Genomic DNA, 15,868 nt, shown 5'->3' on the forward strand with positions numbered 1-15,868 from the left:
GTCTCCTTTGGACAAGTGCTTTAGAAGGTAACCCACACCCCAGGAGATTCTAGTTGTCTGTTAACTTTATTTTAATTGAAACGGAGGCATAACATGTCCTAGAAAAATAAAGATTTATGATACAAACTAGACACGGGGTCAGGGGTGCCCCAGGGGGGAGGGGGATCTTTGGTCTGGGGCTGGACGTGGTAGGGAGGGCTCTAGTCCAGGAGGAGCCTCAGCCGGGCCTCCCCACACACCTGCTCACTTTGCAGCAGGAAGGGCCCAGCCGGGAGGCTAGGTCAAGCTCGGGCACAGGACTGTCTGGCCTCCGCCCTCCGGCTCCAAGCAGTGGTGGAGCTATTAATAGTGTTTTAAGGAGTGACAGGGAGAGGGCTCGAGGGGGTTGGCCATCCAGCCATCTGGCAGGGCTTTCAGCTCACAGCTAGTACCAGGTTGAGGGGGGCATAGCCCCCGAGTCAGGACCCCCAAACCTCCTCCATTCACTCGGGGCACAGAGCAAGGAGAGGGCTGTAACAGAGGAGGCCACTGATTCCGAGGACAGTGTCCCCAGGCAGGAGTGGACAGGGGCGAGTCCCCCGGCACCTGCAGGGCTTGGAGAGGTTCAGCGGCCGGGGAGCCGGGCATCTGGGACCGTAGTGTGTGGCATCTTCAGCTCGCAGCTATTGTGTGTGAGCGGCCCCCTCCTCCCAGGCCGTCCTGGATCTTGAGCACCATGGTCAGGAGAGGCGAGGAGGCCCAGCGGGGGTCACAGTTCCAGGGAATCTTCCACAGGCACCGACTGGAGCTGCGTCAGAACCTTCGGCTCAGCCTCCAGCCCCTCGTCCGCCTCGCCCCCTGCCGCAGACCCCAGGAGCAGCCCCTCGGGGTCGGGGTCCGGCAGCCTCAGCACGGTGTGGGGGGCCTGCGTCCCCAGCCCCTTCTCTGCTTCCAGCAGCCCTTCTGTGCCGCCGCTCAGTTCCAGCCCTGCTGGCCAGATGGGCATGGCCGCGGGCGACAACATGAGCCCTTCGGGCGGCGGCGCCGGGAAGCCCGGGAGGAGAGCCGAGGAATCCGCGAAGGGCAGGCTGGTGGCTGCGGCGGCAGTGGCGGGGCCAGGCGGTGGCTGCGGCGGCTGCTGTGCGGAAAGCGGGCCAAGGGCGTGGACGTCGGGGAGAGCGGGGCTGGGGGCCACAGGGAGGGCTCCTTCGGGCACCGAGATGGCCGCGTCTGGCTTCAGGGGCAGGGCCAGGCTAGGGGCAGGCGGCAGGACCTGGGAGACCAGCATGCTCGTGGGGAAGGTGGCGGTGAGGATGATCTTGCCCTGCTGGACGGCCACGCCCGTCACGATGGGGCTGCCGGACACCGGGTTGGCCAGGAGAAAGTTTCCTGTGGGGATGAGAGGTAGGCCAGGTGTGGGGGTGAAGACAACAACGCTCTGGGGGGCAGCAGCGGGGGGGGGGGGGGGTGAGGGGACCAGCCAGAGGCCTCTCCGAGCCCCCTTGCGGGTGGCGCCGGGGCTGCGTGGCCTGGGCCTCCTGCCACCACTTGACTCAGGTGGTGCCAGGGAGGGGCTGCCCACCTCCCAGAAGCCCCTGCCTGCACCCACCCCGAGGCCCCGGCAAGGCGAGAGGTACCTGGCGCAGCGGCGGAAGGAAGCTGCAGGGCCGTCACGCCCACCCCGGAGTTTATCAGGTGCACATTGGCAGGGCCCGCGGCGGCCGCCACCTTCACAGGGCTGCCCGGGCCGGCGGCTAACAGCTGCAGCGGCCCCACAGCCTGGGGCAGGGTCACCACCTGAGAGGTGGGCACCACCTGGGGCAGGTTCAACAGCGGGGAGGCGGGGCCCAGGCCTGCCGGGTACCCCGGCGGGGGAGAGAGCGGCACCACTTGGGGAGCGGCCACAGAAGGCACCGGTCCCGGGGGCAGGGGGAAGGTGGCAGCCGGTGGGGGCCCAGGCACCACTTGGGGCAGCGGCCCGGCGGCCTCCTCTGCAGGCGTCCCGGAAGCGGCCACCTGGGCCTCCTTGGTCTCGGAGGCCTCGGGCGGAGCCTCCTCTAGTCGAACCTCCCCGGTCTGCGGGTCCAGGACCAGGGAGGTCTTGCCCTCCCCGGCCCCCGGGGCACCGGGCTGCGTCGGAGGGGCGCCACTGCCGCCCGCCAGCAGCAGGGGGCCCAGGCTGGAGGCCTCCCCGAGGGCCAGGCTGTTGATGATGACGGGACTCCCGTTGAGGAGCACGGCGGGGGAGCTGCCCGCCGCCAGGAAGCTCCCGTTCACCAGGATGGACGAGGAGGCGGGGCAGGGCGCGGGCGGGGCGGCCCCGGCCAGGAATAGAGAGCCCTGGGCGGGGGCCTCCGCAGCCACCGGAGCCACCCCCCTGTCCAGGTCCTCGGGGCTGCGGCTGGACTCGTCCTCCGTGGTGGGGTTCCCGTCAGACTCGCTGGCCAGAGAAAGGACTGTGAGTTGTGGCCCCGATCGCTGGGGTTCCCCGCTGGCCAGCAAGCCCCCGCCGCCCCACCTCCTCCCCAGGCCAATCTTTGGCAGCCAAAGGCTTCAAGGGGTCATAGACTCCCCCACCCAAGTCGGAGCCTCTGCAGTGGAGCACTGGTCCTGCTCATAAAAGCTAAAGCGGGCGCCCCGGGAGGCTCCTCGCCCGGCCCCTCGGCCGCCCGGCGCCCCGGGGTCGGGCTGAAAGCAGCCCAGCGCCCGCCGGGAGAGTGCGGAGGCTGCCGCGCGCTCAGTTCCCGGTGCCTCCCCCCGCCCCCCCCCGCCCGGGGCGTCAGAAAAGGGAGCGAGAGGCCGGCGCGCAGGGTGGGAGGGGAAGGGCTTGGGTTACAGGGAAACCGGAGCTGGGGAAGGTTCACGTTTCACAACAAAGACAGACGACGGACCACGCTGTTTGGGCCCAGAGGGGGGTTGGGGGGTGAGGAAGAGCCGCGGCCCCGAAAGGCTGATGCCCCCACGCGGGGTGGGGGGCAAGGGCCCGGCCCCGGCCCCCGTTTTCTCAATGCCTCCCGCCCCCACCCCCCCGCCCCAGCCACGAACACGGATGGGACAGGGGACGGAGCTCTGAGCGGAGCGGAGGAAAGAGGTTTCCCAGCCTCCGCGACAGGCGCGGTGGGGTCGGGGCGAGGGCCCGGGGCGCGCGCCTGCTCCGTCCACACGTCTCCCTCGCGCCCTGGGGGGCGCCCGAAGGTGTGAGCCGGAGGTGTCCCAGGAGCTCTGAGCGCGGACTCCAGCGGTGGGCATGGGGGGGGGGGTGTAGCTGGTGGGTAGCGCGTCCCCGGGAAAGCGGGACCTGCGCCGCCCGGGTCCCCTCACCTCTTGCAAGGCGCGCCGCCGCCGCCCCCGGTCCGATCGCGCTGTCGCCGGTTCTTGAACCAGTTGCTGACCTGCGTGAGCGAGAGGCCGGTGAGCGTGGCCAGGCGGCGCTTCTCGTCCGGCGTAGGGTAGCGGTTGCCGCGATAGCAGGCCTTGAGCGCGGCGCGGGAGCGCTCCTTGAAGCAGTAGACGGTCTCCTCGCCGTCCCATATGGTCTTGGGCAGCGGGAACTTCTTGCGCAGACGGTACTTGTCCACTGCGCCCAGCGCGCGGCCGCGGGCCCGCTCGGCCTCGTGGTAGCGCGCGCGCAGGTAGAGGTCCTGCAGAAAGGCGTGGTGGGCGGCGGGGAAGGGGCGGCTCTCGAGCAGCCGGTAGAGCTCGGCGTACTCGCCCCGCTGGAAGGCCACCAGGGCCCGAGCGCGCAGCACCGGATCGCTGCCACGTAGGCGCTCGGCCGGGGGCAGCGCGCCCAGGAAGCGGCTCAAGCGGCCGGCGTGGCCCGCCTGTAGCAGCGCCTCGCAGACGCACGCCACCTGCTCCGGCGAGAAGCGGAGGCCCGTGGGCGGCTCGGCAGCGGCCTCGGGGGGCGACCCGGGGACGCCCGGGGATCCCGGGCCCTCCGCTCCCGCCGCCGCTTCGCCCGCCCCGGCCGCGGCCGCGGCCGCCGCCTCACCCTCGGCCGCCTGCAAAGTCTGCAGGAGCTGGCGCGCTTCCTCCTCCTCTTCTTCGGTCGCCGCCGCCGCCACCGCCTCCCCCCCGGCCGCCGGCCCCGCGCTCGGCTCCGCAGGCAAGGTAGCCATGTTTTGCAACTTTGGGAAGTTCCTCCCTCCTTCTCCTCCTCCCTCGGGCTTTCCCCAGCCCCCTCCCCCGCCGTCCCCCCTCTCCGCCCTCCCCTTCGCGCTCCCCGATCTTCTCCCCCGCCGACGACCCCGCGTCTCCCGCAGCAATGCAAGGCCCAGCTCTCCACTTGGGTCTCGGTGCCGGTGTCTGTGTGAGTGCCCGCCCCCCTCCCCGTCTCTCCGTGATTCTCCTTTTGTTTTCCCTCCGCCTCAGGCCGCGCTTTTTGCCTCCCCCCGCGTGTGCCTCAGGCTCAGGGCCTCAGTTTCCCCATCGGGACAACGGAGAAGGTAACGGGCCGTCCGGGAGGGCTAAGGGCGCGAAGCCACCTCCGCCCCGAGACTAAGCTTCTGCACGCCTCCGTCTCCAGAGTCCTCTGAAGGCCCCCCCACTCCCCATCTCGGCCTGCGCTCCGCCCCTCGGAATTCCCGGCTCCGCAGGGGGGCGGGTCTGGCAGGGAGAAGGGGCGGAGGGAAACGGGTTAGAAAGTTTGCAGCAACTTTTCTTGAGCAAGTCTCTGGAACCCAGGCGCGTGGCCCGCGCAGGCGCAGTGGGCGGAGGATGGCCGCGCGCGCAGGCGGCCCAGCCCCCTTCTTCCCGGCGAGCGGGTGGCACAGCTGGGCCACAGCTGGACAGGGGGCGGTGCCTCCCGGTGGCTCGCTAGCCCTCTCTTATTGGCCGGGGGCCGAGGCCACGCCCCTCGTCGTCCCCACCCCCACCCCCAGCCCCGATTCGTCCGCTCGGCGTCCCCGCTAGCTTCCCGCCAGGCCATTGGCCGCCTCCACTCGCCTTCCGATTGGGCCCACCGAGCAGCCTCCTTCCCGCAACGCAAAGAGAGCGGACACCGCGCAGTTCAGAGCTTTGGGCAGACGGGAGGGCCTTTTATTCGCGAGGATCGGGGGTGGGGTCCTAGGTGGGGAGAGACAATAAATACTGAGGAATGTCGGGGTCTCAGTGCATCCAAAACGTGGGTTAGGGCGCTGGGGTCCTGGAGCCTGTCAGCGGGTCGGGGGACAGACAGGTCAATAAATACCCAAACTGCCGAGGCGGGCAGGCGGAGCCTGCGGTGGCTCCGAGAGCAGCCTACGTGAGGAGGGCGCGGGAGTCCCCGAAAAAGCGGGGCTGGCAAAAGCACAAGGTTCCCGAGAGAGCGGGCTGAGCTCGCACTGGACGTTCGCCGCGGGAAGAGAACGTTCTTGGGGACAGCAGGGCCTCGTGCACAAGGATTTGTGGTCTGCGAGCCGAGGGGGGCGGGGCAGGCAACACTGACGGCCCACCCCGGCCCTGTGCTGCCTCCTCTAGATCGCAGTTTGCCCATCCGTGTCGGGGCTCAGCCAGGCCGTAGGAAGGAAGCGGCGTGCCATCCCCGCGGCAGCGGCTGCGGCATTCCCGGTTACAAGCCTTCCAGGAGCCCCGTGCTCCGACCGCGGGCCCGGCTCCTCCCTCCCCGGCCGCCAGGGGGCGGGCCCGGATCACAGGGCTGGAGCTGGGGCGGAGACCCACGCTTGGAGCGGTGCGCACGGGGAGGCGGTGGGAGCGGCTTCTGGGCCGTGCCCAAGGCACCCAACCCTCCGGCTTGGGGCTCTAGGGTTCAGGGGGCGAAGGCGGCTCCCGGCTGGCGCCAGACCGGGGCGAGATGGTCGGCGCGGGCCACCAACCCAGTGCAGCCCAAGGCGGCGGCAGCAGCCAGAGCAACGGCGAACTGGAGCAGGGAACGCGCCTCCGATAGGTCAGGCTTAGGGACCTGCGGACAAAGGGGCGGGATCAGGTCCCCCGTGACACGGCCCGCCGATTGGCTCCTGAGACTCGCCACGCCTCCGCCCGGAGGAGGGTCCACAGGCCTCTGCACTCCGCCCCGCCCCCGCGGGCAGCTGCGGTTGGTCCGCTGGCCAAGCCTTAAGTCTTGTCCGAACTCGCCACTGGCTGCTTCCTAGCGGCCTGTGCTGATTGGCTGCTCGGGCACCCTCCCTCCCCGCGGCGGGCCCCGCCCGACAGAGGCGCAGCTAAGCAGAGGCGGCTGGGGGTACGTGGAGCGAGGAGGGGGCGCGGCGGCGGCGGGCGTGAGCAGCCGGACGTACCCTGGCAGGGAGCAGCAGGTGGCGGCGGTGCATGGGGCCTGGCCCCACCAGCGGGCATTGGCCCCGAGCCACGGCCTGGGGGCCATCTAGCTGGAGAGAGAAGGGACAGGTGACCCGATCCGAGCCCAGCCCGGCCCGACCGCCCTCGGCAGGGGGCGAGAGGCAGCGGAGGGAGTCGGGAAGGAATCTAGGGAGATCCTAGAGGGGACCTGGTTGGAGGCCTGGACCGAGGGATATCTGGTAGACGTGGGGCTGGAGGGTGTCTGCCTCCTGGAGCCCCAAGAGATAGGGTGGTCCCTAAGCCTGGATGGGGGTACGGGGTCTGCAGAGGGGCCAGCAGGCTTGATTCAGGGGTAAAAAGAGGGGTCTTACATGGGAAGGTGCATCCGTGGCCCGGGGACTGGGGACCCCCGTGACAGCTGGAAGGAGAAGAGAGAGGCATAGGGCGTGTGGAGGGACGGAGGAGGGCGGTGGCGCGGCGTGCCCCAGCCTGGGCCCCTCGCCCTCCCCCAGGTGTCCACACACGCCGTGGGCCCACCTTCCCCCCGTTGCCCTCGGGAAAGGAGACGCATGAGGGACTCGCCTGCATCTGCCCCCGCCTGCAGCAGCTCCATCCGCTCCTGCAGCTGCTGGACGCGCGCCTCCAGGTCCTGGTTCCGGGCCTCCGCCTCCCGGAGCTGACTGTGGGGAGGTAAAGGCCGTGAGCACTCCGGGACCCGAGCGGGACAGGCTGCTGGCGGTAGAGAGCAGCCCGGAGCCCCGACCCTGACCCCGACCTGGCAAAGTTTTGGTTAGCTGTGCGGATGGCCTCCAGCTCCTGGCTCAGGCTCTGCCGTGTGAGCACCTCCTCCTCCAGGGCCTCCTGGAGCTCCCGCAGCGTCACCTGGGTCACCTGGGCTTCCACCGCGGCCGCTGCCGCCACCGCCGGAAAGGCCTCCGGAAGGGCTTCCGGAACCGCCGCTTCAGCCTGCGGGCGTGACCACACTTAGGGCTGCCTGTGGCTCCTGCGGCACCCAGGACCTGGGCTAGGATCCTCCCTTGTCCTCTAGAACTTTCTGGGACCCCACAGCTCCTCTGCTGACCCAGTTCTCCTCCTCCCCTAACCAACAGCAGCTCCTGTCTCCAGCCTTTGGTCCTGGCCCTTCCCACCCACCCTCCACCCAGGAACCAAAGGGCTGTTCCTAAAACTCTAGCCCAGCTTGTCCCTGTCCCTCTCCCCTCGGGCCCCTCAGCACCCTCAGGGCAAGGCCTGCCTCATCAAAAGGCCCCATTTGGTTGTTTCCTGTGGGCCTCAGTCTCCCCTCCCCTCACCCTCCACCTCCCACTGCTCCTAGAACAAGTCACCTTACCACCCTGCTTTCCTGTTCCAGAATAAACCTTTGCCTTGAGGCTTTGTCTGCTGACCAGTGGGTATGTTTCTTCCCATGGGCAATCCTCCTCCTCCTCCTCCTCCTCCTCCTCCTGAGGAGTCCCCCACCTCCCCCACACAATGACTTGTTCTAATTTCTTCATAGCGATCATTTCTGACTGAATAATTTTGTCTCTACTGTTTTCTGTCCCCTTCTGTCAAGTGAGCCCCAAGAGGGCTTAGCACTCCACAGCACACAAGACCCCGGAAGCCCTTGCCTGCTCTCTGGTTCGTCCCTGACGGGCCTTCTCCTTCAAAAAGACTCACCGTTTCCTCTGGTGGGGACATTGGGGGCTCCGGGCTGGGCGCTTGCACAGGTGGCTCAGGCAATGGCTCGGCCTCCAGTTCCATGGCCGTGGGGCCTAGGACCTCCTCGTCCCTGGAGAGAGGAACAGGGCCAGGGGACGGAGAGCTGGGCCCCCTGGGGAGGTTGCCCATCCCCTGGGTTCAGAGCCAGGACTCCCTCTCCTGTGGTCATGGGAGAGCCAGACCCTGAAGACCCCCTAGTGTGAGGGGAGAGGGGCAGAGAGAAAGGGACAAGTTGCCAGGTTGGTGTGACAAGTCCCCTTCTTGTTAGTAAAGGCCTGCCACTCACGTGGCCTCATGCCCCTGGGAACCAGCCTCTCTGCACCTTCTGGAAGATCCTGGGGTCCAGACACCCATGCTTTGGGGTCTGCTCATCTCTCTCCATTGGACCTTTGCGGACTCCTCTCCTTAGGAGGTCAGGACAGGGAGGAGGACCCCACCCACCTCTAGCCACCTCCAAAGACATGGTATTTAGATTGGGTGTGGGACCCCAGGACAATGACTCTAGTCATCAGCACCCCAACCCCTGCCATACCCAGCTGCTGGGAAGGGGTCACAACCTCTCCGGGTATATGAAATTGCAGTAAAAGTGGATGTCCCCTCCGGCCCAGGGCTCCCTCCCGTGTAAACAGGTCTCAAAGGCCCGATCATGAGCCTGGGTGCTCACCGAGACCAAGCCAAAGCTGTTCATCCAGCCTGGGTTATAACAAAGAAGCCAGATCAACTGAGTCCTGTCCCGCCCCATGAGAATACTGCCCAGTGGCTCACGCTTTCATTCATTCAGAATAAGAAGTGGCATTTGCTATACACTGTCCAGTAACAAAACAGACTAGAACACAGCACGTTCTCACAGTTGTCAGGTATGAGTACGCATATGTGAGCCAAGGACCATCGTTGATGGTGGGCTTCCTCTTCCTTGTCCAAATGTTCTAATTTACTTGTGCAAGCAAGGTATTGTTTGTATAATTAATGTTTCTAAAAGGTTTGCGGTTATACGAGTGGTCCAACGAGTTTGTATTCCTTTAAGAGTGACTTAAAAAAATTCTTATTTTTGAAATTCTTATTTTCTAAGATTCTGAGAATTCCGATTCCCATGACTGTACTAGAAATCAAAAAGTGGAAGGTTGGAAGCTTCTGGAAGGCTGTCTGTGGCTCTGAGACTTTACAACTGAATCTGTAATTTTGCATTACTTATAGTCTGAGATTTTAAGGTCCTACACCTCTGGAGTCCTAATAGTCCTTGGTCCCAAGGCAGTCAAGTTCCAAGACTGATCCTGCAATCCCACTGGGTGTTGCCACTCCTCACAGGCTGCCCAGGGGCAGTGCCTACCTGAGGGCCATGCAGGAGTAGGAGTAGCCCACAAATGGCAGGTGGACTCCCAGTGGCATGCCTTCCCGCATGTCAGACAGCGTCTCCTGTACAAGAGAAACACAGATGTGGAGTGACCGGTGCTTGTCAGGGCTGGTCCCCTGCTCCTCACCCCACCCCAGCTTGGAGCCTATCTGAAGTGGCCCCTCCCTCATTTTCTTTCAATATATCCTGTAACTTCCCTCGGGACACTCTCCACACTGTAATTATATACTTCTCTAGGCTGTAAGTGGATGAGGGTGGGACCAGGACTGGCTCGGTCCCTGTGTGTCCCCAGCAGCACCCAGCACAAGGCACCCAAGCTGAACACACACAGGATAGCTTGTACCACAATTGAGAGAAGGCCTAAGAGAGATTTCTCCACAAAACGGTGCTTTCCTGCCTCTCACTTCTCATCGCTCCAGGTCCCAGCTCCAATAACACCTCCTCCAGGAAGCCCTCCGAAACTTTCCATGCTGAATCCAGGAGCCCCACCCCCTGCATTCCCCCATCTCACCTCTGAACTCTCTGGGGAGTCACTGGGGACCAGTCTATGTTCCCCACTAGACTGTGAACCCAGGTCATCGCTGGGTTCCCAGCGCGGGGCAGGTCACAGAACAGGTGCTCTGAGAGAGGAATGATTTCAAGACCCGAGGAGATGGGTACTATTCTAACCCCAACTTTATGGGTGAGGGATGGAGGGGGGATACCCTCTGCCCAGCAGGGGTTGCAGGTACCTACCCCGCCCCCGCTCACCATGGCAGTGAGCCCATCTTCCACCACATCGAAGTTGCACGTGTCAGTGGCACCCTCAAAATCCGGCGTAAAAGGGGGCACGCTGTCTCGGAGACCGTCCCAGTCAAGGCCAAAGAAAAAAGGATGATTCTGGAAATCACCTGCTCCGTCCCGGCCCAGCCGCGTCTCAGGGGGACACAGCAGTTGCTGGATGAGGTCTCTAGCCTCCTCAGGGACCCCCGCATCGACCAGCGGCAGAGACAGGTGCTCCTGCACGAGGGAGAGGGAAGGCGGGGGACGTAAGCCTGGCAGTACATGTGGAGGGAGATCAGGGGTTTCTCTGGCCGTGCTCACCTTATAGTGCACGATCTTGCCGTAGGTCTCAGCCGTGGAGTCGGCGTAGAAGGGCGTCTGCCCGTAGAACATCTCATAGGCGAACACTCCCAGCGCCCACCAGTCACACTCCGGCCCATAGCTGCCCATCCCAGGCCCACCGCCTACGGCCTGCAGGATCTCGGGGGACAAGTAGTCCGGGGTGCCCACAGCCACCAGCGACCGCACCTGAGCCAAAAGGTCCACAGCTGGGATCGGCCCCGCCCCTCCTAGCCACGCCCCGAGTGCTTGGTCCCTCCCCTGGCCTGTTCTAACCCCGAGCCTCTCACCCTCTTTCCCCCTCCACAACTGATGGGACCCCCACCCTAACTACCTGTGCGCCTCAGCCCTGCCCCCGCACTCTGCACTTCTGGTCCCCCCACCTGAGCCCACTCCTCACTGGGGGCCCGAGTTGCCTGAAGCGGGGCACCGCTCACCGTTCCGTCTGCCCGCAACTTGAGGCAGGAGCCGAAGTCGGCCAAACGGATGTGGCCACACCGGTCTAGTAGGATGTTGTCGGGTTTGATGTCCCTGCGCAAACGGAAGGTGAGGGGGAAAAGTGAGCCTCTCCCATCCATCTCACCAGGCTCCACCCCTGCAGGCCCCACGGCCTAGGGTCCTCCCCTCTTAGGGAGACCCTGCTCTCCAATTGTGGCCTCTCAGGGCCCTACCCCTCAACCCCCCTTAGGGGATTCTGAACCCCACTCCTCGGGTCCTGTTCCCAGTGGACCAATGAGGTCTCCCCCCGGGCCCCGCCCCCTCTGGGCTCCAACCTCTGCGGTACCCTGCCCCCACCCCCCGTGCAACTTCTGCTTTCCCTCTCTGGGCCCCGCCCCCCAGTCCCCGCCCCTCAGCCCCTGCGGCGCCCACCTGTGTACATAGCCCAGCCGGTGCACTGAGTCTATGGCCATGACAATCTCGGCCAGATAGAAGCGCGCCATTTCGGCCGGGATCCGCTCCCCAAACTTGCTCAGCAGCGTTAGCAGGTCCCCGCCCACGTAGTACTCCATGACCAGGTACTGGCAGGGGGCGTGTCATGGGGGGTCAGTCGCACCCCTCGGCACTGAACGGCTAACAGCCCGGGACAAAGACTGCCGCAGATGCCCCATCCCTGGGCAGAGATCCCGCAACCCCAGCTCCTAGAGCCCAAGAAATCTCCCAGGCCAAATCAGAGACACACACACCCCCCAAACCTAATTCTCCCAGGATGTCACTAGACAGGGAGAGGGGAAAAAGCCCAGAGAGTTCCCAGTGGCCAAAGTACAGAGGCTAGATACCCTGCCCAGGGCCCCCCATATAGATTGTAGAGAGTTATCCCAGTCCAGGTAAGAGATCCTCCCCCCCGACAGTGGCATCTTTACAGGATCCCCCAGAATCAATCCGGGAAAAGAACAGTAAGGGACATCTCCCATCCCAGGAAAGGAAAACCAATTCCCACCACACCCAGAGACACCCGCAGCCATTTGGAGGCAGCTCCCAAAGCCTAGAACTTCCTCTCCCTGAATCCGCCTGGTTCACTGTCAGCCTCACTGACAGCCTCAGGGTTCACTGACAGCCTCAGGACTAGGTCGGTCTCCCTAGTACCCCCTGGCCTGAGGCTCACCAAGTAGTTCTCGTCCTGGAAGGCGAAGTGCAGCTCCGTGATCCAGCGCCGGTCCCCGTTCACCAACACGTCCCTCTCTTCGCGGAAGCACGACACCTGCGGGGCACCCAGAGGCACTAAGTGGCAGGGAGCGGGAGCCAGGGCGGGTAATCCTAGCGCCCTGCACATCCAGCCCTGGCCCTCACCTCGCCTCTCTTCAGCATGTCCCATTTATTCATGATCTTCATCGCATACACCTGGCCCGTCTGTTTCATCTTCACCACCGCTACCTGAAGGCCGAAACGGGGTGACTGGGGGGGCGGAGATGGCAGGGGCAATCCCCGGGCTCGTAGGATTTTTCTCCGCCCCTGACACAACCAAGTCCTGGCCCCGCCCCCACGGCTAACGCCACGCCCAGCGACCTCAAGCCCCGCCCCCGCCCAGCTGGTGTAGGCTTTCTCAACTCGGTCATTCATCAATTTCTAAGGTCCCGCCCCAAACCTCTGGGTCCCGCCCACAGCACGGAAAGTCGTGTCGCCTGCTCCGCGGGCCTGCAGCCGCCACTCCAGGCTCACCTCGCTGAACGCCCCGCGTCCGATCACCTTCAGAATCTCGAAGTCATCCCTCTGCAGTCGGGCCTCCTTAAGCCTCGCCGCGATGGGCTCCACTGGGGGGCGGGGATGGTGAGAACCGAGGCTAACTGGGACTGACCCGGGAGACAGGAGGACGTCCCACCCCCTGCCCCTCAGTCTCTTCCACCCCCTCCCTCGGTCTCCTCTGTCCCTCATTTTCTCTTCTCTGTGTCTCTCCTGGGACTGTCAGCCTCCCAAGGGCTTCCCCACAACAACACTAGGTGAGGTTTGGGGGACCCCAAACTGCCCTCCTACAGAAAAATGTGGGATGCCTGAGGAACTCCTTTAGGGGAAGCGCACTGAACAGGAGGGACTCTAGTGGGTGCAGGTGGAGAGCCGAGCTCTGGGAAAAGGAGGCTCTGAAGAAAGGAAGATAGTAAGCCAGTCCTCAGGCTGCCCCCCCCACCCCGTTTCAAGCCCCACCCCTACTCCCGCGGGAGTGGGAGCGCCAGACAGGCCCCCCACCCCAGAGTTCTCAATCTGTCTCTGATCCTGTCCTGGAACATTCAGTTTAGTCCAGTACCTCCAGGTCTATTTAGATGCTAGTGGCTTTGGACCACACTTTGGGAAACACTGGATTTGGGGGTGGGGCCCCGGAAGAAACAGGAGAGGAAGACAAAGGCAGCATGGACCCAAATCCCGGGCTCTAGTGCATTCGCTCCATCCTCAACTCCAGGAAGTGGGCTTCTCTTGTTGCCCCTCATTTGCGGGTGGGGAGATCAGGGCTGAGATGGGGTGAAGAGAGTAGCCCGAAGTCCTACAGCTAGGAATGTTCAAGAGGGCAGGTAGCGGGGCGGAAGGGGCAGGTGGAGGAGAGACCCGGCCACAGGGAGAGGGAGGCCCGGGAGGTGGTGGGGGACTTAGGGGGGCAGGACACAGAGAGGGAGGGGTTCGGGGGAGAGTAAGGGGAGACAGAGTGGGCCTATGGCAGGTTCCGGGAGAGTGGGCCGGCAGGGAAGAACCAGCCAGGGCCCAGGAACGGGGGAGGGAGGAGAGAGCCAAGACGTTGAGCCCTTTTAAGGCAGCAGGAACCCGGGCCCCCTCCCCCTCCCCGGCAGCCTGACAGGGGAGGGGCCGCAGGATGCTGCTCGGGCCACAAAAGGAGTGCTCCTTAAGGGAGAGCCAGACCCCTGTCCCACGCTCTGGCCTCAGTTTACCCTGCTAGCTCAACTTCATGCTCTGCAAAGTCAGGGCTGAGAGAGTTACTAAGGGCTGGGGGAAGTGGGAAGAAAGTTCTTCCAGGGGCTGAATGGCCTGGCCTTTAGTCTCCACCTTCCTATCTGAGAAATGGGAGGGACAGGAGCGGGGCCTGATCAGAGAGAGATGAACACAAGAAATGAGGGAGAGGGAAAGGGCAGGAAGGCAGAGACATACAGAGCCCAAGGACCAAGAGCAAGCCACCGAGGCATGAACCAGTGCAGGGGCAGAGTGTCAGAGTGTCAGAGAGACAGAAAACCAAGTGAACCTCAGTCCCTGGGGGGAGAGGGTGAGGGCAGACAAGGCCAGAGGCTGAGGTGGAAGCATCTTCCCTCCAGACCAGTCTCCAGGGAAAGACCTGGCCAGGAGGGACTTTGTGGGAGAGTTGGAAGGTCAGAAATCAGGAGAACAGGGGCCCTAGGATGCTGGAAGGAATCAAGGCTGCCCCGTGCAGACAAGAGGGGACAACCAGGGCTGAGGTGGAAAGTGGGTACACCCAGAGGAACCCTAAACTATTTCTCCTCCATCCAGGGGGTGGGGGTGCTGGGTAGCGCCTGTCTGCAGAGCTGGTTCTCCCCCAGGGCCTGAGTCACCGCACCCTCCCAGTGCCTGGGCACCTGTTGGGGCAGCTGGAGAGGCTGGCGCCAAACACCTGCCCATTGGCCGCGCCCCTGGCAGCTGCCCCATGCCGTCCCTTCCGCCTGCCCCAGTGCTCTGGGAAACCAGGGTGGAGGGCCATGGGGCCCATTTTGGTGGTGGGCGGGGGGGGGGGGGTCCTGGCATGTCCCTACGCCTAGACTTTGGGGAGGGAGCACAGGAGGACCATGGGAGGCTGTGCCCAGTCCAGCCTGACCCACGGCTCCCAGGTCATGGTTCTGAGTCACGGCTGCCCTAGCCTCTGCTGACCCCAACCAGCCCTGCCAGGGTGCACAGGGGTAGGGGCATGGCAACCCTGGGACCCAGGCCAAGTTTTGGGCTCCTGAATGGGAGGCTCTCCCACGTCCATCTTGCCCCCAACTATCAGCCACTGTGCCCGGACCCATCTTCTGCCTCTGCCCTGCCCCCACGCCCCCCCAACCTGGGGCACCCATGCAGGCAGGCACTTACCCCACTGCAAGAAGTCGGCCACATACTTGTCCTGGGCCAGGTCGGAGGCACCCAGTTCCTGGTGGACGCCCAGGAGAAGGTCGAGCAGGGGCTCCAGCCCCAGGAAGCCAGGGTCCAGCACCAGCTGCTGGAGCCGCCTCAGCCGCACCTCGGCTGACATGTCGGCCAGGCAGCACCATGGCCCCCTCCCCGGGCCGGGGGCTCGGGGTCTTCCCGTTATGGGGCCTGGCAGCCCCTGTCCAGGCCTTGGGGCTCTGGCTGCATGTCTGCCTGTCCCCAGCTGTCCCCTGGGCCTCTCTGGCCACTTCTCGGCTGCTGCTGAGGCCTCCTCCCCTTCTCCCCACCCCTGGGTACGGCCCCCTCCCGCCTCCCAGCCTTAACCCCTCATGAGCCAGGCCCCCCAGTTCCCTCCCCTCCTGGGCCCCTCAGAAAGCTTCAGTGTGAGATGGGGGTGGAGAACTTCAACTCTTGCACTATGCCTGCCCCCCCCCCAAAAAAAGGCGGAGCACAGCGTAAGCTACAGGTGTGGCAGATGCCAAAGATGAGCCCTCCCATTCTGAGGGGGCCAATTGAGGTTCAGGAGGATTGTGTAACACCCCTCTCAAGCCCTGGAATTGGGGTGGGGGAGAAAGGGGTGAGGCCTGGGAAGGGGGGGCAGGAGGCCAGGGGAGCTTCGCGGGTGACTCAGCCGCAGATTCAGACTTTGGGACGGTTTAAATTTAGCCCTCAGGCCCTCTGCTTTACACTAACTTTTTTTTGGCAGGAGGTGGGGAAGGGGTGGTGAGAGAATTGGGAAGGGAGGCCCTCAGGAGCCAGGACCAGGGGTGACCCGCTGGCTGAAGCCTCGGGGGGAGGCAAAGGAGCCCCCAAAATAGCTCCTTGGACCCAGGCCGCACAGCCACATTCCTGCCCAGGCTAGGATTAGAAACAGAAACATTTCGGGGGGTGGAGGGCAGAGCGGGAAGA

The 15,868-nt window shown here is 64.5% G+C and overlaps 2 protein-coding genes and 1 long non-coding RNA gene across 11 annotated transcripts; 1 reads left to right on the forward strand and 2 right to left on the reverse strand.

Moving 5' to 3' along the window:
• Nucleotides 1-398: 398 nt before the first annotated feature.
• On the reverse strand, nt 399-4,191 carry SIX5 (SIX homeobox 5). Its single transcript, XM_026014246.2, has 3 exons — nt 3,301-4,191; nt 1,617-2,419; nt 399-1,368 (listed from the first exon to the last, which is right to left on the reverse strand). Exons 1-3 carry the CDS (start codon nt 4,098-4,100, stop codon nt 749-751), a joined length of 2,223 nt encoding a protein of 740 aa, XP_025870031.2. The 5' UTR covers nt 4,101-4,191; the 3' UTR covers nt 399-748.
• Nucleotides 4,192-4,997: 806 nt separating this feature from the next.
• On the reverse strand, nt 4,998-15,372 carry DMPK (DM1 protein kinase). 9 transcript variants are annotated; one of them, XM_026013826.2, is made up of 15 exons: nt 14,903-15,372; nt 12,542-12,633; nt 12,173-12,256; nt 11,988-12,083; nt 11,255-11,403; nt 10,822-10,915; nt 10,367-10,573; nt 10,019-10,282; nt 9,260-9,345; nt 7,891-8,002; nt 6,992-7,182; nt 6,799-6,896; nt 6,588-6,634; nt 6,216-6,301; nt 4,998-5,881 (listed from the first exon to the last, which is right to left on the reverse strand). In XM_026013826.2, exons 1-15 carry the CDS (start codon nt 15,060-15,062, stop codon nt 5,722-5,724), a joined length of 1,926 nt encoding a protein of 641 aa, XP_025869611.1. In that variant the 5' UTR covers nt 15,063-15,372; the 3' UTR covers nt 4,998-5,721. The 9 variants fall into 9 exon arrangements, with proteins under 9 accessions (XP_025869611.1, XP_025869612.1, XP_025869613.1 ...); XM_026013827.2 differs by having other exon boundaries at nt 6,216-6,305; nt 14,903-15,337; XM_026013828.2 differs by having other exon boundaries at nt 10,034-10,282; nt 14,903-15,214.
• Nucleotides 6,066-7,618, forward strand: LOC140598481 (uncharacterized). The gene is made up of 2 exons (XR_012000904.1): nt 6,066-6,160; nt 6,729-7,618. It is a non-coding gene; the product is annotated as an uncharacterized lncRNA (long non-coding RNA).
• Nucleotides 15,373-15,868: the final 496 nt, after the last annotated feature.

This window comes from Vulpes vulpes, chromosome 1 (assembly GCF_048418805.1).
Source record: "Vulpes vulpes isolate BD-2025 chromosome 1, VulVul3, whole genome shotgun sequence".
In the NCBI taxonomy this organism is placed as follows: Eukaryota; Metazoa; Chordata; class Mammalia; order Carnivora; family Canidae; genus Vulpes; species Vulpes vulpes.

Coding starts and splice junctions, on each gene's coding strand:
- SIX5 (XM_026014246.2), bottom strand. CDS start 4,100: ATGGCTACCTTGCCTGCGGAGCCGAGCGCGGGGCCGGCGGCCGGGGGG. Junction 2,420..3,300: donor GGCGGCGCGCCTTGCAAGAG/GTGAGGGGACCC, acceptor TTCTCTGGCCAG/CGAGTCTGACGGGAACCCCA. Junction 1,369..1,616: donor TCCTTCCGCCGCTGCGCCAG/GTACCTCTCGCC, acceptor TCATCCCCACAG/GAAACTTTCTCCTGGCCAAC.
- DMPK (XM_026013826.2), bottom strand. CDS start 15,062: ATGTCAGCCGAGGTGCGGCTGAGGCGGCTCCAGCAGCTGGTGCTGGAC. Junction 12,634..14,902: donor GGCCGACTTCTTGCAGTGGG/GTAAGTGCCTGC, acceptor CCCGCCCCCCAG/TGGAGCCCATCGCGGCGAGG. Junction 5,882..6,215: donor ACCTGCTGCTCCCTGCCAGG/GTACGTCCGGCT, acceptor CTTTGTCCGCAG/GTCCCTAAGCCTGACCTATC.